The sequence below is a fragment of the Aquarana catesbeiana genome, linkage group LG09, assembly GCF_042186555.1.
Source record: "Aquarana catesbeiana isolate 2022-GZ linkage group LG09, ASM4218655v1, whole genome shotgun sequence".
Taxonomy (NCBI): domain Eukaryota; kingdom Metazoa; phylum Chordata; class Amphibia; order Anura; family Ranidae; genus Aquarana; species Aquarana catesbeiana.
In genome coordinates, this window is record NC_133332.1 from 201,089,476 (window position 1) to 201,113,900 (window position 24,425).

At 46.6% G+C, this 24,425-nt stretch overlaps 1 protein-coding gene across 3 annotated transcripts in view; it reads right to left on the bottom strand.

Annotated features, from left to right (window-relative positions):
* GSN (gelsolin) overlaps positions 1–24,425 on the bottom strand; it is an 82,804-nt gene that overhangs the window by 52,461 nt on the left and 5,918 nt on the right. Inside the window, exon 2 of one of the 3 annotated variants that reach the window (XM_073599541.1) lies at positions 14,830–15,036. The exons of 1 other annotated variant lie outside the window; for it this stretch is intronic. In XM_073599541.1, coding sequence (XP_073455642.1) covers positions 14,830–14,871 — 42 coding nt within the window. In that variant the 5' untranslated portion in view covers positions 14,872–15,036. The remainder of the gene's footprint in view (positions 1–14,829; positions 15,037–24,425) is intronic. One more of the 3 variants, XM_073599542.1, reaches the window with a different exon arrangement.

Below are 24,425 nucleotides of genomic sequence, written 5' to 3' on the forward strand. Positions count from 1 at the left end.
CGTACAGCATTAAAACCCCTTATGGTACATTTTAGGATGTACAACTCTCTCTCTTTGTTCTCCTTTCTTTCCCTTTTATCTCTCTCTATGCCGTTTTTTCTTGTTCTCTTATTCTTTCTCTCCCTTTTTCTTTGTTCCTCCCCCTCTTTTCCTCTCCCTTCCATGTATTCTCTATTTTAATTCCTTCTCTTAATCCTTGGTGGGTTCTGATCAGCCAACATAGGTGCTCTTGTTCAAGGTCATCTGCTGATCTGAGAACTGTAGTGGGGACTTTTAATGGCAACTATAATCACAAATGTTACTCACAGTGTTACTCACTGTGTCTCCGGCTTCACTGTGTCTCCGACTTTGTAGTGTCTCGTAGCAGTGACACTTATGCCTAAATCAGGAGATAGGGTCTCCTCCAGCCCCTCCCACTTCACATTCCTCACTAGTCAGCTGACCTCTAGTTTCTGACCCTCAGCCATGCCATGAACTGAATGGGCGGCCATGGGCTCCAGGGACAGCCCTGCTGGGCGGCCGCGAAAAGGCTGGGAGAGCAGCTTGGGCTTCAGGAACAGCCCAGGATTCGGCGACCCCTGGCAAATCGTCATTCGACCCCAGAGGGGGTCCCGACCCAATTTGACGTCTAGTTTGCACACCTGGAGTCCAGTTAATGAAATTAGTTTGTAGGTGGGGCTTAGAACTACTTTGATAAAAAAAAAAAAAAAAAAAAGGGGGAAGGACACTCAAAACATTAAGATTACCGTGTACAGCAGCCAGTCCAACTTCTGTCGAAGGGACATGACCAAGAAAGGTCTGCTGATCATCATCCGATCAGTGCTCTCAGCCAATGGCTAAGAGCGCTGACCAGTTTGTTCTGGGGGGGGGAAAACAAAAGTTCAGAGGCGGAGATCAGTTAATACAGATCTCCTCCTCCTCCCCCCATGCAGTCCACTGGGTTAAACTAAAGGGGTTTACAATTTCTTGCCACTGTAACTGGACTAAATGGAAATTTAGCTTTAGGCCACAAGTGCCTGTCTATGGCCTCCATAATGTGAGTTATGCATCTAAAAGCAGCATGCAGCCAGTGAAGCCCAAAGAAAGTTCAATCTCCTGATCTCCATGCTGCTTTCACGTTATTCACGCAAAGTATGGGGGCCGCTGAAATGACAGAAGAAAAAAGAAAAGACAGCCTGTGTAAGAATATAAAATCTCTCCTATTGTATTTTATGGCAGCTGAGGACATAGCAACGTCTACTTAGAACTAACCAGACGCAGGTGGCAGAACCTTATTTACGAAAGAACCATTCACCCCTCTAGGGAACATAGTGCCACCATAACAGTAAGGTAGTTCTATATGAAACTGTTAGCAGTACAGATGTCTGCGCCCAACCTGCCCCAGAGTCAACAACTCACCTGAATATTACCGACCTGCCAGCAACAGGACTGATTTCTAAAATAATAATGATGAAAAGCTCCATAAGACCTAACACTACTGGGAAAGGAGACGTGGCCACATACCAGAACAGAAATTTATATTTCAGCACATAAACTTGACAAGCAAGAGGGACACCACTGAAAAGTCTTCTGCAGTTTTTCTAAAATAAACTGATCGGTACATTTTTGTGTGCCATAAAACAGACTCCGGCCTATAGATTATACAATTTTATTTCAAATCAGACCAAAGGGGGCTGCTGGCTTATGCGTAGGAAAAAAAAAAAAAAAAAACAGCACAAACAGGGGGGGGGGGGGTGGGGTTTTAAGAAGTAAGGTCATTGATGAATGTGGCTATGATGCCAAAATCACAAAGCAAGCAAAATGTGATTCCTGAATAAAATAGGTTTACGTTCCCCCAACCTCGCTGAATGCTGATCCGCCTGCTCATACCGCGACTCACATTCTCCAGCTGAGCCGCACTGCTCAATAAAACCACAAATGCTTTCAGACCGTCGTGTAAACAATTTATGGAAACCATATGTTTAAAAGTCAACATCCCAGAGGAAATCTACTCAACACCTATACAATCCTGTAATGTCCAAAAATATATAGTCTAAGTCTTTCACGTTTTGGTTTCGGCCTAAACCAAGCTATCAGGTCAAAGTCATTACTCTGTGGTTTAGGAACAGAGATGTCTGAAGGGAGTCTCAATTTTGCTTTATGTTCCTGTTTTCAGTATGAGGTACTCAATCCTAGGTTGTCTTGTCTCTCTCCCCCCCCCCACCCCCCCCCCCCCTTTTAAAAAAAAAAAGATCTGATATGAGATAGCAAAACTACCCACATAAAGCACAATTTCAGTCACAAACAATAGTCTACAAGCTAGGAACAATTTAAAAAGGGGGCCAAATCCATCAATGGAGCTCGGCACAACCTTTGGCACTCAAATCAGCAATACTCCCTAATCAAGAGCTATAAACACAGAAAATTTTCGTGTTTTATTAATCCTGACTCACATAGCAGCTCATATCTTAACCCAGCAACTGGCCTGTTGTCATGGGTGCTAATGAGACTGCTGTCTTCCATGTGACCAATCAGGCCTACAAGATCAAAAATGAAAGGCAACAAATGTAGGATGAGCAGCACATCCTACATTTACACCAGTGTCATGAATTTTGAATTATCCATGCCCCATCACAGAGCAGCAGGACTAATACAGACAGTTCAGTGTAATAACTTTTTCTGACGTCAGACACCCAGTACACACAGCGGAGCTCCCGAAATATCAACACAGCTCAGTGAGCGTAGATATTAGCAGACAGATCCGTTTATTCCTGTGGGCCTGGCTCTATTGACAAATAAATGAGATGTTTTTTGTGGCAGAGAACGCAGCTTTAAAGTGGAGACAATGCTGGAAAAAAAAAAAAAAAAAAAAAAAAATATATAATATTATTATGATGTAAGGCAGCCAGCACCCATCTACCCGCCAAGATATTGACATGGCCCAACAGAAAGCCAGAATAAGTTTTAAATAAAAATGTACACCTTTAATAAAATTGGGAAAAAAAAACCCCACCACACCTATAGGTTTTGTTGAGTCTTACCAGGGTCCTCAAGGATTACAAGAGAAGAGGAGAGGGGGAGAGGAGAGAGGAGGGGAGAGGAGAGAGGAGGGGAGAGGAGAGGAGAGGAGAGAGGAGGGGAGAGGAGAGGAGAGGAGAGAGGAGGGGAGAGGAGAGGAGAGGAGAGAGGAGGGGAGAGGAGAGGAGAGGAGAGAGGAGGGGAGAGGAGAGAGGAGGGGAGAGGAGAGAGGAGGGGAGAGGGAGGGAGAGGAGGAGAGAGGAGGGGAGAGGATGGGAGAGGAGAGGAGAGGAGAGGAGGAGAGGAGGAGAGAGGAGGGAGAGGAGGGGAGAGGAGGGAGAGGAGAGGAGAGAGGAGGGGAGAGGAGAGGAGAGAGGAGGGGAGAGGAGAGAGGAGGGGAGAGGGGAGAGGAGGGGAGAGGAGGGGAGAGGAGAGGAGAGGAGAGGAAGAGAGGAGGGGAGAGGAGGAGAGAGGAGGGGAGAGGAGGGGAGAGGAGGGAGAGGAGAGGAGAGAGGAGGGAGAGGAGAGAGGAGGAGAGAGGGGAGAGGAGGAGAGAGGAGGGGAGAGGAGAGGAGAGAGGAGGGGAGAGGAGAGGAGAGAGGAGGGGAGAGGAGAGAGGAGGGGAGAGGGGAGAGGAGGAGAGAGGAGGGGAGAGGAGAGGAGAGAGGAGGGGAGAGGAGAGGAGAGAGGAGGGGAGAGGAGAGAGGAGGGGAGAGGGGAGAGGAGGAGAGAGGAGGGGAGAGGAGGAGAGAGGAGGGGAGAGGAGGGAGAGGAGAGGAGAGAGGAGGGGAGAGGAGAGGAGAGGAGAGAGGAGGGGAGAGGAGAGGAGAGGAGAGAGGAGGGGAGAGGAGAGGAGAGGAGAGGAGAGGAGAGGAGAGGAGAGGGGAGAGGAGAGGAGAGAGGAGGGGAGAGGAGAGAGGAGGGGAGAGGAGAGAGGAGGGGAGAGGAGAGAGGAGGAGAGAGGAGGGGAGAGGAGGAGAGAGGAGGGGAGAGGAGGGGAGAGGAGAGGAGAGGAGAGGAGAGAGGAGGAGAGAGGAGGGGAGAGGAGGGGAGAGAGGAGGGGAGAGAGGAGGAGAGAGGAGGGGAGAGGAGAGAGGAGGGGAGAGGAGAGAGGAGGGGAGAGGAGAGAGGAGGGGAGAGGGGAGAGGAGGAGAGAGGAGGAGAGAGGAGGGGAGAGGAGGGGAGAGGAGAGGAGAGAGGAGGGAGAGGAGGAGAGAGGAGGGGAGAGGAGGGGAGAGGAGGGGAGAGGAGGGGAGAGGAGGGGAGAGGAGGGGAGAGGAGAGGAGAGAGGAGGGGAGAGGAGAGGAGAGGAGAGGAGAGAGGAGGGGAGAGGAGAGAGGAGGGGAGAGGAGAGAGGAGGGGAGAGGAGGGGAGAGGGAGAGGAGGGGAGAGGAGAGGAGAGGAGAGAGGAGGGGGGAGGAGAGAGGAGGGGGGAGGAGAGAGGAGGGGGGGAGGAGGGAGAGGAGGGGAGAGGAGGAGAGGAGAGAGGAGGGGAGAGGAGAGGAGAGAGGAGGGGAGAGGAGAGAGGAGGGGAGAGGGGAGAGGAGGGGAGAGGAGGGGAGAGGAGAGGAGAGGAGAGGAGAGAGGAGGGGAGAGGAGGGGAGAGGAGGGGAGAGGAGGGGAGAGGAGAGGAGAGAGGAGGGGAGAGGAGAGAGGAGGAGAGAGGGGAGAGGAGGAGAGAGGAGGGGAGAGGAGAGGAGAGAGGAGGGGAGAGGAGAGGAGAGAGGAGGGGAGAGGAGAGAGGAGGGGAGAGGGGAGAGGAGGAGAGAGGAGGGGAGAGGAGAGGAGAGAGGAGGGGAGAGGAGAGGAGAGAGGAGGGGAGAGGAGAGAGGAGGGGAGAGGGGAGAGGAGGAGAGAGGAGGGGAGAGGAGGAGAGAGGAGGGGAGAGGAGGGGAGAGGAGAGGAGAGAGGAGGGGAGAGGAGAGGAGAGGAGAGAGGAGGGGAGAGGAGAGGAGAGGAGAGAGGAGGGGAGAGGAGAGGAGAGGAGAGGAGAGGAGAGGAGAGGAGAGGGGAGAGGAGAGGAGAGAGGAGGGGAGAGGAGAGAGGAGGGGAGAGGAGAGAGGAGGGGAGAGGAGAGAGGAGGAGAGAGGAGGGGAGAGGAGGAGAGAGGAGGGGAGAGGAGGGGAGAGGAGAGGAGAGGAGAGGAGAGAGGAGGGGAGAGGAGGAGAGAGGAGGGGAGAGGAGGGGAGAGAGGAGGGGAGAGGAGAGGAGAGAGGAGGGGAGAGAGGAGGGGAGAGGAGAGAGGAGGGGAGAGGAGAGAGGAGGGGAGAGGGGAGAGGAGGAGAGAGGAGGAGAGAGGAGGGAGAGGAGGGGAGAGGAGAGGAGAGAGGAGGGGAGAGGAGGAGAGAGGAGGGGAGAGGAGGGGAGAGGAGGGGAGAGGAGAGGAGAGAGGAGGGGAGAGGAGGAGAGAGGAGGGGAGAGGAGGGGAGAGGAGGGGAGAGGAGGGGAGAGGAGGGGAGAGGAGAGGAGAGAGGAGGGGAGAGGAGAGGAGAGGAGAGAGGAGGGGAGAGGAGAGAGGAGGGGAGAGGAGAGAGGAGGGGAGAGGAGGGGAGAGGAGAGAGGAGGGGAGAGGAGAGGAGAGGAGAGAGGAGGGGGGAGGAGAGAGGAGGGGGGAGGAGAGAGGAGGGGGGAGGAGAGAGGAGGGGGGAGGAGAGAGAGGAGGGGGAGGAGAGAGGAGGGGGAGGAGTCTTGATCATGAATATGGGTGCAAACAAGAAGAGAGTTTCCGTCCAAAGTTCGATGAATTGCAGTCCATTTTGTCAGGGCCCAAGGCTACTGTGGCAGATTAATTGTAGCCCCACAACGATTGCCAATAAATGAACCAAATGAGATGCAGAATTCTGGTGTCCTGTCTCCTATTTTTTTTTTTTTTTTCTTCGGAAGCAGACACCCCACCCATCACCAATTCCTTAGAAACTACCCAATTTAAAATATTGCTCTTAGTGTCCAAAGAAACGATTCTCTGCATTTCCCTCTCCTCATGCAGAATAGAAGAAGTACAAAAATGGACAATCCGATTGCCAGCTTTGCAGAAAAGAAAATAATAATAATAATAATAATAATAATAATAATAATAATTATTATTATTATTATTATATATGCAGTTCTAACTTCAGGCTGGGTTCACACTATAGTGAATTGAAGACAGGTTTTCCCGCACCCAATTCGCATGTCAGATGATTGTGGTCTCCAGTGCGAACTGTCAGGGATCAGTGTAGTGGAACAGCAAGCAGGATCTGGAGCCAGAAGAGATGTCAGCCAAGCAAGGAGATGGTCAACATCACAGACTATGGCGAAGGCAAAGATCCTCTGGGCTGGACGGCTTAAGTAGGCAGGACTGATGAGAAGGATATCAGCAACAGGCGAGTCACTGGAGAGATAGGAGCTGGCAATCAGCCGACAGCTGAGCGGTCAGCTCAGAGAAGGAGATGCTGAGCCCAGCCCTGACAGTACCCCCTCAGAGGAGCACCAGGCTTGAAGGGAAAACGTCTATGGAAATCACGGGAGGAGGAATGGGGCATGTACGTCCGAGGATGAGACCCAAGAGCATTCCTCCAGACCGTAGCCCTTCCAATGCACCTGGAGTCAACAATGGACTGTACTTCATACTCCTCATGGTTCTCAACCTGTACAGGGTGAGGACATGGCAACGAGGTGGTAAAGCGGTTGCAGGCCAAAAAGGTAATTGTCTCCTTCAATAAGGAGATATGAAATACATTTGAGATACCTATATTAGAAAGAAGGTCTAATGCCTAAGCCACTGGGTTAATCCTGCGAAGAATACGGAAAAGGCCCAATAAACTGAGGTGCAAACTTGAAAGGAAACAAAGTCGGAGGTTGCGTGATGACAGCCAGACCCTGTCCCAAACCTGGTAGGAAGACACAGGCAGGTGCCTGCGGTCAGCATGGAGTCTGTACCCATCATTAGCATGTCCCACAGCCACCTGGACTTGTGCCCAAGTGGAACAAAAAGACCATGGAGATGCTCCTCTAACGCAGGAATACTCTGCAGAACAAAAAAAAAAAAAAAAAAAAAAAAAAAAAAAAAAAAGAAGGAGGAAAGAAGAGGGTCAGGCAACATGGAAGGAAGGTTGGAAACCATAGTTCGCCATAAACGGGGACAAATCGGGAAGCTCCAAGGACTGACTAGCTCATTCCGCGGCCCCATTAGACTGCGGGTGATACGCAGAGGAGAAAGCAAGCCGAATTCCCAACTGTGCACTAAAGGCTCGCCAGAACCAGAACAAACTGACTATCCCTGTCCGTGACAATCACCTTGGGTAGCCCATGTAAAGCGAAAGATCTCCCAAGCAAAAATGGAAGCCAGTTCCTTAGAAGAAGTGGGCAACTTCTTAAGTGGAATACAATGGGGCATTTTTGAGAACCAGTCAACCACCATAAGGATAACTGTGTTGCCCTGGGAGTTGGGTAACTCCACAATGAAATCCATAGACAGGTGGGTCCAGGGCCTCCCTCCATTGGGTATGGGTTGTAGGAGGCCCACTGGAAGGTGTCATGGAGTCTTACTCTGAGCACACACGGAACAAGCAGCTACAAAGGCGGCTACATCAGCACATAGACTAGGCCACCAGAATTGTTGGGAAATGGACCAAAACTGTTGATTCTTCCCAGGCTGGCCAGCAGCCTTGGGAGAAAGGAAAGTCTGGAGCACGGCAGTATGGAGACTCTCTGGGACAAAGCAGCTGTTATAAGGTTTCTCAGGAGGAGCATGGACCCGAACAACAAGACTTTTGTCACCCAAAGGAGAAGTGAGAGTGGTGCGAACAGTAGCCAGAATACAGTCAGGAGGAAGCACAGGAACCGGAGCTGACTCCACCTTGGAAGTGGAGGAAAATTGTCGTGACAAAAGCGTCAGCCCTTACAGTCTTCGGACTGGGTAAAAATGAGACAAATTTAATTGAAACTTGACAAGAAAAGAGTCCATCGCGCCCTTCTGGGAGAGAGGTGTTTAGCCTCAGACAAGAATGTGAGATTCTTATGGTCAGTAAGAATGAGAACCGGCACAGTGGTACCTTCGAGGAGATGTCTCCTTTCTTTCAGGGCCAAAATAATCGCCAACAGCTCTCTGTCACCAATCTCGTAATTGTACTCCGCAGGGGACAATTTCTTGGAAATGTAGCCACAAGGATGCATAGCGCTCTCAGGAGGTAGGATGTTGAGACAGAAGGGCGCCAACACCAGTCTCAGAAGCATCAACCTCAAGGATAACAGGTAACATAGGATCAGGATGTGCCAATACAGGAGCAGAAACAAAAAGGCAGCCTTGACACTCTCAAAGGCCTTAACGGACCCCGGAGACCAACTCTGTGGGTTAACGTCCTTTCTGGTCATATCAGTCAGGGGCTTTACCAGAGACGAGAAGTTATGAATAAACTTCCGATAATAGTTGGCAAAGCCCAGAAAACGCTGCAGAGGACATAAACCCATGGATCGGGGCCACTATAGGACTGCTGAAAGTTTCTCTGGAGCCATCGAAAAACTAGCAGTGGAAATGACATAGCCCAGGGATTTAACCTGTTCACGATGGAATGTGCACTTCTACCAATTTACAATAGAGACTGATCTTAGTTTCTGAAGCACACGACAAACATCTGGGCTCTCCAGGGACTTGGAAAATATGAGGATATCATCGAGATAAACCACCACACAACTGCAACAAATCTTGGGAGGACATGGTTAATAAATTCCTGGAAAACTGCCAGGACGTTACAAAAGGCGTTACAAGGTACTCATAATGGCTGGTTCTGGTATGGGGAAAAAAAAACTCGTCGCCCTCCTTAATCCTCACAAGATTGTATGCCCCTCAAATCAAGCTTCGTGAAAACAGTTGCTCCCTTAAGGCGGCCAAATAACTCCGTAATCAACAGAATTGGATAGGCATTCTTAATCGTGAAATTGAGACCCCTATAAATCAATGCAAGGTCCCAGTTCACCACTCTTCTTCACAAAGAAGAAACTAGCACCAGCAGGAGACGGAGGATTTGCAGATGAAACCTCAAGAAAGTGCGTCTGCAACATACTAAACCATGGCCTTATCCTCCTAGACCGACAAAAGGGTAAACCCGGCCACAAGGGGGTATGGCACCAGGTTGAAGTTCAATTACGCAATCATACGACCAGTGTGGAGGCAAACTACTGGCTTGACCCTTGTCAAAGACATTGCTAAAAATCGAGGTACTCCTCCAGCAGGGAGGAGAGTGAAGAGGTGCACAGGACCTTGACTACCTTCTGGAAGCATGTCTTACTGTGGCAACCAGGAGAGAACCTCAGCGTGGAGACAATCAAAAGAGGGGTTGTGCCTCTGTAACCAAGGATAACCAATAACCAGGAGAACTTAGAGGAAATTACTAGGAATTGGATTATCTCATGGTGAAGAGCCCCTATGGCCATGGACAACGGAACAGTCTCATGACTCACATGGGCAGGCTGTAAAGGTCTCCCGTCAAGAGCCTCAATGGCAAGTGGAGTGTCACGCAGCTGCAGCGGAATCCAGTGCTTCGATACAAAGGCAGCATCAGTGAACAGGCCTGCAGCCCCAGAGTCGATTAGAGCTTGTATCTCGACGGACGACTCACCCCAAGAAAGGGTAACCGAAACCAGGGGCTTATCCTTCTGGAAAACTGGGGACGAAACAATGCCACCTAAGGTCTGTCTGTGACAGGACCTTAAGGTTTGGGCATTCCCTGGACGGGTAGGACAAGACTTCAAAAAGTGACCTGCCTTGCCACAATCTCTCCCTCCTCCTAAAGGTTCTCTCATCTGCAGAGAGACGCGTGAAACCCAAGTGCATGGGTTCACCTTCACTGACCGACTCGGTACCAGGAGGCATGGGAGGAGAGGGAGACAAGGGTGGGACTGCAAAGCTTGGAGACAAACGTACAGAAGGCTTCCGCAAGCGCTCCTTAAAAGAGAGTCCAAATCTGGAGTCAATGAGGATGGCAAATGTGATCAACTTCTCCAGCTCAGTGGGTATATCTCGGGCTGTTATCTCATCCTTCATGGTATCCGAGAGACCATGAGAAAAAGGCCATGAGGGCCTCACTGTTCCAAGCAACCTCTGCTGCCAGAGTACGGAATTCAATGGCATAATCGGCAACAGTTCTCATACTCTGATGGACAAGAGGCTCTTGGCAGCAGAAGCGGAGCATGCGGGAATGTCAAATACCCTTTTAAAAAGAAAGCCACAAACTCAGGGTAACACAAGACAACAGGTTTTTTTGCATCTCCCATAGAGGGTTTGCCCAGGCCAAGGCTCTCTCAGAAAACAAAGATATTACAAAACCTACTTTGCTTCTGTCTGTGGGAGACACCTGGGGCAGCATCCTAAAGTATATCTCAACCTGGTTGAAAAACCCTCTGCATTGGACTGGCTCGCCCCCAAATCGCTGGGGAAGCGAAGCAGAACCAGACATACCTCTTATAGAGGTAATACTTGAGGCGGGTGCCTGCACAGAGACTGGAGCAGCAGGAGGGATGGCCTGCAACACAGGTTGTACCGGAGCATCCACAGTGGGAGATTCCAGGTGAGCCGTGCGACTCAGGAGCATTTGTAAAGCCATGGCAAACTGATCCATGCGGTGATCCTGTTAATCCAATCTGGAAAAAATATTACCAACAAGTGGATTGACTGAATTTTCTGAATTCATGGCCTTCGCCTACTGTCAGAAACCATGAATCAGACCGAGACAGAATTACAGTTAAATCACACTTGTTTAATAACAAAAGTAAATTGAACAAACGTAGTCAAAACATAGCCAAAGTTTGATAACGGGAACAGATAGTCAGCCAAGCCAGAAAGTCAGGGATCAGTGTAGCGGAACAGCAAGCAGGATCTGGAGCCAGAAGGGATTTCAACCAAGCAAGTCTTAAGCACGAACGCAGGAGATGTTCAACATCACAGAGACTATGGCGAAGGCAAAGATCCTCTGGGCTGAACGGCTTAAGAAGGCAGGACTGACGAGCAGGATATCAGCAACAGGTGAGTAACTGTAGAAAGATAGGAGCTGGCAATTAACCGACAGCTGAGCGACCAGCTCAGAGAAGGAGGGGCTGAGCCCAGCCCTGACATATAGCCCATCTCCACTCTCCATCAGAGATATGGCAAGAAAAAAAATTAAAAAAAAAAATTTATCAGGCGCATTTCAAATTTATCTCTTAAGTTTGAAGTGCGGCTGATTTTTTTTTTTTTTTTTTTAAAAAGCTATGAAAAAATGAGAGCATTGTGATCATGTTAGATGGTCCCCATTTGGATACTCACACACATAGGTGTAGATAAAAACCATCCTCATGCACACTGGGTGTCAAAGGTCACTTTTCAGGGTGCTGACTTTCTTTTCTGTCTCTAAACATCACTCCATGTTAGCCTATGTGTACATGGGCACACAGGTGTTTAGAGACAGAAAAACAAAAAACACGCCTCAACGTTTAGGCGCGTTCAGCACTCGACTGTTCATTTTAATGGCAAGAATAAATTCATATTCTGGCCAATGGAATGAGTGAACGTTAAAAAGCTTAACACTAATTTGCCTAAATGCTTTTGCAAAATGGGGCTGTAGGCACAACTTTTTACACATTTTTTTCTCCTGCCAAAAGCAAAGGGCATTCAGAAGAGCCCAACAATCACCCAGTGCGCACGCATGAGGCCTTAAGCTACTAGAACACAAGATCCATGGGACAAAGGCTCACACATAATTGGATGCAGAATCTCCTGCATGGCATACAGTGCTGGACCTTCAGAGCCCATGCCGTAAATGACATCATCGCGCTCCCGGCAACTCATGTAGCCGGAGGCCGCAAACCTGGAAGGAAGACCAGGGAAAGATGGAAGCCCTCTCAGCGGTGACAGCGCAGCACTGGAGTGTTTAGTTTTAAGGCAAGTCTCTCATAAATGTGCTAGTATGCAATGTATACTAGCACACTATGACACTGCTTTGCAAGGAAAAAGGAGATTATATTTTTTTTCTCCAACTGCAGTTTACTACCGCTCTAAGCTGGCCGTACACTAGTTTTTCATATGAAAATTAGCTAAAAAAATGTTTTTAGAACATTCTTTCCTGCCATTATTGTGTCACACAATTGATTTCATTTGAAGGTTTGGCCAGATCTGTTTTTAATGTAATCCCAGACATATTAATAAAGTATTATTGCATCATGTACAATTTTTCCATATGATTTGTCCCAAAAGAAAACCACATTAAAAGAATTTCATTCAAGAAAAAAAAAAAAAAAAAACATTCCCATTCGATAGAAATTTATTTTCACTAACTAGAGCGAACAATCGATTTCACCCCACTAACCATTAGAAAATCGAACGAACATTCCAGAAAGGAAAATGTATGTGTATGGCCAGCTTTAAACTGACACCAGAGCTACAATTCCTAGGGTGTGTCTCCGCTACAAACCATCTTTTACAGCTGCATAGTTCAGGATCTCTCAGACATGTCACCAACCGCAATTTACTTCAAACCAAGATGACTCACCCCAATGACTCAGCCACATGTGCCAAGGGAGGATATCCTGTGGTCTGGGGAGGGGAATAATACTCTACTACATAGGTGATTGACATTTGACAGTATTGGTAATCACCTCACTGGCAGCACAATAATTTCAGTACGTTTGAAATCAGGTGAAAAGAAAAAGGAGGTTCAATTTCTAAGCGGTGGAGGAACATACATACGACCTCTGGAGGATCCCTAGATTGCCACGAAACCCTGGTTGAAAATGGCTAAGACCCCTTTCACACTGGGGCGGTTTGCAGGCGGTATTGTGCTAAAAACACCGCCTGCAAACCGCCCCTAAACAGCCTCCGCTGTTTGTTCAGTGTGAAAGCCGAGGGCTTTCACACTGAAGCGGTGCGCTGGCAGGACGGTGAAAAAAGTCCTGCAAACCGCTTCTTTGGAGCGGTGAAGGAGCGGTGTATTCACCGCTCCTGCCCATTGAAATCAATGGGACAGCGCGGCTATACCGTGGCAATACCGTGGCTATAGCCGCGCTGTACGAGGGATTTTAACCCTTTTTCGGCCACCAGCGGGGGTTAAAACCATACCGCTAGAGGCCGAATACAGCTGCAAGAACGACGGTACAGCAGCGCTAAAAATAGCGCTGTTGTACCGCCGACGCCCCCACCACCCTAGTGAGAAAGGGGCCTAATGGAATGCCTACTCTTAATGCTCAGTCTGCTGATGACAATATGATACAAGAATAGTATAGGCTCACCTAGCCATGACACAATAATTCAGCCCAGCGGTAGACAGTCCTACAAGCTATAGAATTAAATCAAAATTTAAAAAAGGGGGGGGGGGAATGGGGGGAAATGGTGAGAGAAAAAGCAAAAGAAAGCGAGAGAGCATGGCCCCTTTTACACGGGGGGATTCCGTTTGGCGAACTCCGCTTGCTCAGTGGAGGATCCCCCCGCTGAGCAGGTGGATGACAGGTCACTATGCAGAGTGGAGACGGACAGAGTCCCGCTCTCCTCTATGGGGGAAATCAGACCGCCTGTCCGTTTTCATCTGATCCCATCAACCAGACGCATGGAAAAATAGGACCACCATCGTCTGGATTTGGCGGACAGGATCGGATCGAATAGCAGCGGACATGTCACGGCTGACATCCGCTGCCCCATAGGGGTGAATGGATGGTCCGATCAGGTCCGCCTGAAAAACTGACAGGCAGACCTGATTGGACAGCCCATGTGAAAGGAGCCAAAGGAAATAAGTGAAGACAGCTTGTACAAGGGAACAGCAGAGAGAAGAGATGCAGAGTACAATTGTAACATTACCCAAACACAATATGATATAGTGACAACTACATTCAATTGCTGGAAATGGAAATCACCTTTCTAATAGAACCTGATACAAAAGAAAATGTAAATACAAACAAAAGCTGTACAAATACCAATTCAGAAAAAAAACAAAATCAGGATGGACAGACAGGGTCTCTTCATCCCTAGGTCTGCCCTTCCACGCCTCAGCATATTTTTAATAAATAAAAAGGTGAATAGTGTGGCAAAAGCAGCTGCTAAAGAACTGCAAGTCCCAGAATGCAGCACCACACATCTGCTAGGACATGCTGGGACTTGTGGTTCCTTGGCAGGTGTCAAAATCACATGCATTTTTTGTGGAAGGGAATTAAAAGTACATGTAAACCCAAAGCAATTGACATTTAGGCTAAAGCACTGCAATTTTTTTTTAAACAAATTTTGGTTTATCTTTTTTTCCAGTTATTTGTTGCATCTCAAAGTTGTTGATTTCCTGCGGCCTCTTTGCAGCCACTTCCTGTCTACATGAACACATTAAGAGACAAGGACAGAGCACCGTCACCCTATTACAGGAAGTGTCTGAACAAGGACCTTCAGAACAGGGTCACCAGGCATTTTAATAAAAGGTTACAAAAAATTATATGGAAAATGATATTAACATGTCCAAACTTAAATAAGAGTTTAGTGATTGGGTTTACAAATACTTTAAAAAGATACCTGTCACAAAAGTAGTATCTCAGCTGTCATCCACTGAAAAGTCCTGTTGCCTGGCTGTTTCTAGTTTTCAATACCTCTGAACAACTGACCTTGAAATAAGCAAATGAAGCAAGAACTCTTGACCACCTTGACAGCCAGGCAAGTGGCATTTTCAGTGTTAGAGATCAGCAATGAAAATTTTCTTCAATCTTTAGCAGAGACCACATCCCACAGTGAAGAAGCAGCTTCAAGGACTACACACAGTGTTTGTGAATTGTCAAAGAAGGGCACACACTACACAACTCGCCCCCAGAGCTCACACTCAGCAACGCAAGATGGAGAATTAAGGTTGCACACACCCGTGGTACACAGCAAGCTCCGGCCGAATTTGTGTTCCCCATTTATTTGTTTGTTTTAGAAAATAACGTTTAGCTGCAATTCATGCCCAGCAGTCAGCAATGGGTCCTGGGACTGTGCGTCTGTGTGGCGCTGAAAGCAGAGTGCAGTTCTCAGTGACTGAGGCGATCATCCATCGGGTCACTAACCAGGGAGGGAGCAGACACCTACTGAAGCATGCGGCAGGGAAGACAAAAAGGCAAAAGTAGCACCAACAATCAATCAATTAATGATCAGGTTCATGCAGTTACATCTGATTTCACTCCATTTAGTAGATGAGGCAGAGTGGAAGTCATTTTTTTTTTGCTCTGGTAAGGTCGTTTACACAGGAAAAATATTTCACCCGAGATGCAGAGTGCTGTAATATTTTCTACAGATTACATCTTGGAAACCGTTTCTCTTGGTTTTGTTGTGTTTGAAATGTGAAGAATAACTGAGATGAGTTTTCAGTCTGTCAAGAGCAGGGATGAGTTTAGCTATACAAAAGGGAGAATTTCTATTAGGAGGAAATGAGGGACGTCCTGTATATATGGAGGGGAAATCAAATCAACAGCTCCAGAGCAGAGCCATGCCACAAGGGCTTGTCTCCACTCCTCCCATACAATCTCTCCTTATTAGTAGAGTCTGCTTTGGAATTCTATTTTTTATAAACTTATTTTCTCAGGGGAAATCTATGGTGCATTAGAAAGTGATGGGATCAATAATTTTAAGCCGAACTCCAGGAAGATGTGGAAAACACAAATGAATGCAGCTCTTTATTCATGAACACATGATTTAAGTGTATTTAGATATCTTTGTAAATGCAAGCAGGGTAAGCACCTGAATGTGACATGGAATCAGCCATGGTACTGCAGAGCTTAAAGTGGAAGTCCATGCAAAAACGAATATCCCTGCATCTATAGACACCAGGGATCTAACACTAACCTCTCTATCCCTGTAAAGAAAAGATGAGTATACACACCTTTTTGGAAGCCGATCTAACCCGCTCTGACCGGATCTCCAGTGGCGGAAGCTCCGCAGAAGACAAGGCCGACAACGGCTGTGAAATGAATGGGAAGTGACGTCACCCATTGAGTTACTATGGGGCATCCGTTGTCGTCCGTCTCCTCTGCACCCGCCTCCACAGTGAAGCCGCCACTGACAGCTCAGCGTGAGATCCGGACGAAGTGGGTCAGATCGGCTTCCAAAAAGGTATGTACACCCATTTTTTCTTTACAGGGATAGAGAGGTTAGTGTAAGATCTGTGATGTCTATAGATGCAGGGATTTTAGTTTTTGCATGGACTTCCACTTTAAACTAGGGGAGGACAAAGCAGCACAATCAAGTTTATATGCTATCAGTGAGCTTGCTGATATAAGGAAAATGCAAAGTGAATGCTTCTCTTTCAGGCTGGGGGTGAATCTATAACAATGGCTCAACAACCATGCTGGCCCCCATTTAAAGTGGCACTAAACAATATCCATATTCTCCAAAAATAATCCATACACATCTATTTGATAGCCCTGTAATACATTTTTTCATTAAATCTTTTCTTATTGTGTTTTTCTGCCTCATTAAAAAAATCCTCTGAGCTCCAAAACCTCTCCTTTCCCCCCTTACTACTATTTGTTTAGAACAAGCAGTGCATGTTGGTTGTGGCCAAGTACATTGCTCTATGCACACTACAAATCCCATAGTTCATAGTCTCTACATTGTCTCAGTAGCAAACAAGAGAGGGTGGCTACATTCCAACATGGAGAGAAAACATAGCCACCCTCTAAAGCCTCGTACACATGATCAGCTTTTCGGATGACCTTTCATCCATTTTTTCTTGCATGCTAATCTGATGTCGAAAGTGAAGAGGTTACTCCCCATACGTAAATTCTCGTATGACAGAATACAACTTTAGAAGTGACGTAATGTGTTGACTGGTTTTGTATGTATTCTTTCATTTCTGAGCATGGGTAGTCTACGAAAACCGTACTAATTAAACGAAAATTGAACGTGGAGTTCACGTACAACCAAAACGTTATAGCCTGCACATCCAGCTTTTGTCTGATGAAAAACCGGAATTGGCTGTCAAAAGCACCGTACTAACGATCTGAAACTCGGCAGATCGTTCGTCGGATGAAATTTTACTTCCGATTTTCATATTGTGTGCGGGCCTTTACAGGAAGTCAGATCACAGTATAAAAAAAAAGAATATGGAGAGTTGGAGGAGGCTGAGAGCAACAGAAGATAAATTTGGTTAGGAAAATAAACTTGAATAGAATTTTCTTTATAAACCAGTTTAGTGTCACTTTGAATTTGGAAGAGTGAGGACATTCAGTATTGCAAAAGTCATCAAAAGCTGTTTTTAATTTTATCTTTTTAAGTACTTTTTTGCCTGGAGTTTGGCTTTAATAAATACCCATTAAAAGGAAAGTTAAGCTAAAGCCTCGTACACCCGGTACAATTGTTGGCAGGGGATTGTCTGTTGACAGACTGTTGTCCTACTTACCGTTAGTACGCTCCTTTTCACAATTGTTGTCCAACTTTCGGCCAACAAATGTTGGATGGCAGGCTAGTAAATTTTTGGCGGACAGTTTGACGTCAGATTTTTCATATGGTCAGTACACAAATCCGTCATACAAAAGTCGCAAGTACAAAGAGGCATGCTCGGAATCAATGCTCACCAAACACAAAATTAGCAGAAGGGGCCCAAAGGGTGGCGCTCAAGAGCTGAAAATCCTCGTAGTACGTCACTACGTTTGTGTTGTCGACTGACAATTGTGTACCGTTAGTATGCAAGACAAGATCCTGGCACACGCCCTTAAAACAAAAATCAGACGCTCGGTTGGCCAACAATTGTACCGTGTGTATGAGGCTTTAGAGTACACAGGAAATGTTTAGTAATCTGACCATTTTACAACATTGCTTGCAATTACTTGCTAAAGTCCTTATCGATTGATACGCACATGGAACAAATGGCTTCCTATGAAGAGAGGTATGTAAGTAGCATGCAGTAAAACATCGCAGAATGCTCCAAAATGTTTGTAATTCATAGATTTGTTCAATGCATAGAGAAATCAATGGCTACTAATAGCAAGTAACTGCCAGAGATTTTAGTAGCATGTTTGCAGGACTAAAAACTGCCTGCAGGCTCCTTGCTTAAGCTGGCCATAGATGGATACAATTTCAAAAGAAAATTCTTAAAGCGGAACTTTATCCATAACAATTTAATAAAAAAAATAATGAAACATACTGTACATTCCACATTAATAACTGTGCTACCAAAATTAGTTTGTGCTGTAAATTGTCTCCAGCATGGTTTCTGTTTCTTTTTGCTGGAAGCTGCCATTTTGCTGAAGCCTTGATGCTCTGAGCAGCAGAAAATCTTTAATCTGTCAGCAGATCGGCCTCTAGTGGCTCTAAATTTTGGGCACAGTGCCGAAAAAAAGAAAAACTGAGCATGTCCAGGGCAAGGTGAGATGGTGTATTACTGGATTGTAAACAGAATACACTTTTTTTCAATGTTTTACATAGCTATACCTGCAAAGGGGGCCAGCCTGAAGTGATCTAGCAGGACTAAATTTTCTGACTAAAGTTCAACTTAAAGGCTAGTTTACACCACAAAAACGTCCTCCAGATCCATTCCAGGTGCATTTCTGAATGTGTGTTTTTTAATATGTTTCAGGTGATTTTTTTCAGGGTTTTTTCACTTTACTGGGGTCCCTTGCGTTTTTGATGCGTTTTTCCATGTTCCAGTACAGTTCTTTGCATGAAAAATGCAGCATGCTCTACTTTTTTCCTGACACCGCAAACACTAGTGTGAACTATACAATTGAAAACCATTTAACCTACTTTCTATGCATTTTGGATGCAGGAAAAAAAGCACTGGAATGCATGTGCCGTGAACTCATCCTTAAGAAAAGCCTTAGAAAAATTTGTACAAAACTTCTCAAAACATTCAAATGTTGTTCCAAAGATTTCATTTGCTTTTAACATTTGATTTTGGAATGAATGGGGATTACTGAATGAAAAGCACATACACTGTTAGAAATTCATTCATTCGAGAATAATATTCCATCCTGCTCCTTCGAATGTGCTCATTGAAAACAAAACGTCAACATGACCCACTAATATTTAGAAAAACAAACTTTCTTAGAACCTTCTTTTCATAAAAATTGTCATTTGAAATTCTACTCATCTATGGCCAGCTTTATAACGTTAGCTGGTTTTAGGTGGATTGCTGGCAGTTTTAATTACCTTCCAGCTACCTATAAGGCCGGGTTTACACTGGTGCGACACGACAGCCGTCCTACTTTGGATCCGACTTTGCCCTGCGACTTGAAGCCGACATACGTCCGACTTTCAATGAACAGGGGTCCGACTTGGATCCCCGCCAATACCAGGCACTGTGTTTGGTATGAATCTTGAGGGGGAACTCCACGCCAAATTTTAAATAAAAAAACGGCATGGGTTCCCCCTCCAAGAGCATACCAAGCCCTTGGGTCTGGTATAGATTTTAAGGGGAACCCCCTACGCTGGTCCCCCCAAAATCCATACCAGACCCTTATCTGAGCAAGCAGCCCGGCCAGTCAGGAAAAGGGGTGGGGACGAGCGAGCGGCGCCCCCCCCCTCCTGAACCGTACCAGGCCGCATGCCCTCAACATGGGGAGGTGGGTGCTTTGGGGCAGGGGCGGTGCCCTCTGGCCCCCGCCCACCCCAAAGCACCTTGTCCCCATGTTGATGAGGACAAGGGCCTCTTCCTGACAACTCTGGCCATTGGGGGCATATTGGAATCCGGGAGCCCCCTTTAATAAAGGGGCCCCCAGAACCCGGCCCCCCCACCCTATGTGAATGAGTATGGGGTACATCGTACCCCTGCCCATTCACCTGGGGGAAAAAAAGTGGGTCCCCTTATTAAAGGGGGCTCCCAGATTCTAATAAGCATCCCACCCGCAGGCCCCGACAACCAACGGCCAGGGTTGTCGGGAAGAGGCCCTTGTCCTCATCAACATGGGGGACAAGGTGCTTTGTGGTGGGGGGGGCCGCAGGGCGCCCCCCTGCCCCAAGGCACCCACCCCCCCCATGTTGCGGGCATGTGGCCTGGTACGGTTCAGGGGGAGGGGGGCGCTTGTTCGTCCCCACCCCTTTTCCTCACCGGCAGGGCTGCGTGCTCGGATAAGGGTTTGGTATGGATTTTGGGGGGACCCCCACACCGTTTTTTCGGCGTAGGGGGTTCCACTTAAAATGCATACCAGACCAAAGGGCCTGGTATGCTCTTGGAGGGGAACCCATGCTGGTTTTTTATTTAAAATTTGGTGTGGAGTTCCCCCTCAAGATCATCAGAGCATAAGTCGCATGCCGAAGTCGGATCATGCAAGACTTTGATCCCACTTCAATGATAGTCAATGGGCTGAAGTAGTATCAAAGTCGGACCAAAGTAGTATATGGAGCATTTTTAAAGTCGGACTGACTTGTGTTGGACCAGTTAAGATGGTTGCCATAGGGAAACATTGATTTTCACACGTCATGCGTCATGAGCTCCCAATGTCTGAGCGTTTGTCACACTAGTGTGAACCCGGCCTAACCCCTAAAAACTTTAGTGGTGAAATCTCTGCACCTGAGTCTCCAGCTACACCCTCCTGATGCTGAAATTATTAGGAGCATTCCTGCTATATACTGTAATGATTTTATAATTTTGATTATGCAGCAAAAGAAGTGAGACTGCTAAGTGGTCACAGGCAGATCTGAAAACAATGTTGAGGTGATTTTACAACTGGAGTGTCCAAGCATTATAGAATTATAGAGGGTGCATAGGTCTGCCAATAGCCAAAATCTCAATTTAATTTGAGTCCTGCTAAAAGGCCAGGCCTCCCAAAAATATTTCTGTTACAGAGCCCAAAGGTTTCTAATATTTCTCAGTGAGATATCACTATAGTTTATGATTTTGTCTCTGCCCACCATGGGGTGTTCTTGCCCATCATGTACAATCTCTATACTATAAAGATCCGGCAGAGAAGGTGGTAAATTTTCATAATGGTCATAGCAGATGTGCAGACCCAAGAATTCAGCTCAGGGATGGTGGGAACCCCTCATAATGGCCACAGCAGGAGTACAGACCCAGGAACTCAGCTCAGGGATGGTGAGGATGCCTCATAATGGCCATAGCAGGTGTCTAGACCCAGGAACTCAACTCAGAGATGGTGGAAACCCCTCATAATGGTAATAACAGGTGCGCAGACATGGGAACTTAGTACAGAGATCTCACCAATGGAGTCCCCAAGTCCTAGATAAAACTGTCAATGGGGTTATCTCTCTGCATCCACAAAACAGTGAAAGATCAGTTATAGATAGTTACGGTATCTTCTAAGATCAGTCTAGATTAGCATTGGTAACCCTACTTGTTCCAGCCATCACAGAACTACAATTCCTGCAAAGTCTAACAGACCAAACAATCTAGCACTTGTAGTTCTCCAGCTGGTGAGTCGAAGTTTGTTTGTCATTGCCTTTTCCACTGGACTGATCCATGAAATATTTGTTTTGGTTTGGTCAGAACTGGTTTTACCTGTCCAGCCACAGAATAAAGGGATAGTCCAGAGAGGATTATAAATAGAATTTACTGAGGTTTAGGTTAATAAGACATGACATTGGGAGGAACTGGTGATGATGGCGCGTGGGGTGCAGCTCATAGTTAGTAGAATAAGCAGTGCAAGAGACCATTACACATGCATAGCCAATCAGCAGCCACTTTTCACAGGAAAGCATCCATTCATACAAGGTACAATATGACATAATGGATTTTGATTTAAAACATATGCAGGGGCAGATTTCTATCTTCAGAGGACTTCAAGTTTTTTTTTCTTTACTCTTTTTATGTAGAGAGTCCCCCTCCCCCCCCCCCCCACCTCCTGTCCCGGCGACCACACAAGTATTAAGAGGGAATCTCTCCACCAGGGACAAAGAGAGCTATGAAAACCTAAGGATCTAATCCTTCGCCATTCCATCAGAAGTCAGAAAACATGTTCTGACTGAAGTTCCAGTTTAAGATATGCACACACAATATAATTCAGTCAGTCTCTGTGGAACTTGATCTGAATGATCTGTGAAATCTAAACCTGAGTTCTAAACACAGCACAACAGGTCAATAGGGGGCTGCTTTTTAGCCAGATTTGACAATTTCTGTAAATCTGCTAGTCAGATTTTTGGAATTGCTGATCTTCCCAACATTTCTTAAACCTAGTCTGATTTTCAGAGCCAAGTAATTACACAGCAAAGTATGGGAACTGGGGTACAGAGAATGAGGTACTGTATGGAAAAGGGGGTATAGGAATTGGAGTGTGGGAGGTGGGGTACAGGAAGTGGAATATTGAAAGTGGAGTATGGGAGGTGGGTTATTGGAATGGAGTAAAGGAGGCGGGGTACAGGAAGTGAAATACTGTAAGTGGAGTATTGGAATTGGAATACAGTAAGTGGGGTATGGGAAGTGAACTACAGGGAATGGAATATGGGAGGTGAGGTATAGGAAGTGGAGTCTGGGAGGTGAGGTATAGGAAGTGGAGCACGAAAACTGGAGAACAGAAAGTGGAGTATGGGAGGTGGGGTATGGGAACTGGAGTACAGAAATTGAACATGGGAAATGGAGTATGAAACGTAGAGTAAGGGATGTGGGGGGTACAAGAAGCAAAGTAGGAAGTGGAATATGGGAAATGCAGCATGGGAGGTAGTGCCTGGGAAGTGGAATATGGGAAGTAAAGTATGGGAGGTAGGGTATGGTAAATGGAATATGGGAAGTGGAGTACAGGAGGTGAAATATAGGAAGTGAAGTATGGGAAATGGAATGTGTGAAGTGAAGTGTGAGAAATGGGGTACCTGAAGTGGCTTATGGGAATTGGGGAACAAGAAGTAGAGTATGGAAAATGGCGTATGACAATTGGAGTACAGGAAGTGGAATATGGGAAGTGGGGTTTGGTAAGTGGAATATAGGAAGTGAAGTATGGGAAATGGAATATGGGAAGTTAAGTATGGGAGAGGGAAAATTAGATTTGGGAAGTGGGGTGCGGGAACTGGGGAAGAAGAAGTGGAGTATGGAAAGTGGCGTATGACAATTGGAGTACAAGAAGTAGAGCAAGGGATGTAGGATACAAAAAGTGGAGTAGGAAGTAGAATATGGAAATTAAAGTATTGGGAAATGGAATATGGGAAGTGGCGTAAAGGAAGTACGGTTTGGGAAATGGAGTACAGGAGATGGAATATAGGAAGCGAGTTATGGGAAATAAAATATAGAAATGTAAAGTATGGGAGGTGGGGTATAGGAAGTGGAGCATGGAAACTGGAGAACAGGATGTGGAGTATAGGAACTGGAGTATGGGAGGTGGGGTATGGGAATCAGATTATAGAAAATGGAATATGGGAAGTGGAGTATGAGAATTAGGGCTTGGGAAGTAGAGTAAGGGATGTGGATTAGAAAGTGGAATGTGGGAAGTGCAGTATGAGAGGTGGAGTATGGTAAACAGAATGTGGGAAATGATCTTTGGGAAGTAGAGTACAGGAGGTGGAATATAGGAAGTGAAATATGGGAAATTAAATATGGGAAGTATGGCAAGTGGAGTACCTGAAGTGGCGTATGGGAAATGGGGAACAAGAAGTGGAGTATGGAAAGTGGGGTATGAGAATTGAAGTACAGGAAGTGAAGTATGGTAAGTAGAGAAGGGGTTTGGGGTACAAGATGTGGAGTAGGAAGGGGAATAAGGGAAGTGCAGTATGGAGGTGAAAAATGGGAAGTAAAGTATGGGAGGTGGGGTAAGGTAAATGGAATATGGGAAGTGGAGTACTAGAAATGAGTTTGGGAAGATGAGTACAGGAGGTGGAATATAGAAAGTGAAGCGTGGGAAATGGATAATTGGGAAATTAAAGCAGAACTATAGGCAAAACTTTTTTTTTTCATTTTGAATAGTGTAAGGGATGGTTATAACCCCTGTTGATTTATTTTTTGCCATCTGTGTCCCATTGCGGAGATTTACTTTTACTCCCTGTCCCATAGCAAGACAGGAAGTGAGAAGAAATCACTGCAAATTAAGGGAATCCCTTGGGGACCCCCAGATCACTTGAACTAGTGTCCCCATTGGAAGATTTCCCCTCTATTAGGCCGGGTTCACACTCCCTGCTTCCAATTCCCATGACAAGAGACTGTGAGCCAGTTCACACACCTCCGGGTGGCTGCGGTCCACACTGGAAAGGTGTCCTGTGCGTCTTTGGCTTTATTTCAGGTCCGAATTCAGGCAAAGATGAGGATCTGATTCGCCCCTGAAACAGAGAACAAAGAGGCACCGGACCCCCTGCTGCGAGCCGCGGCTGCAGCTAGTGTAAACCAAGCCTCACTTTTCTGGGAACAACCCAAAATTTGGGATTTTCTTTTACTTTCAATGATAACGGTAAACAGGACAAATAGAGGGGGTGAATCTCCCTAATGGGGGCACAGACAGCAATAAAAATTGACAGGGGTCTAATCCCTCTCCACTCTATCCTAAACTGAAGAAAACGTTTGGCCTTTAATTATACTTTAAGGATGGGAGATGGGAAATGGAATATGGGT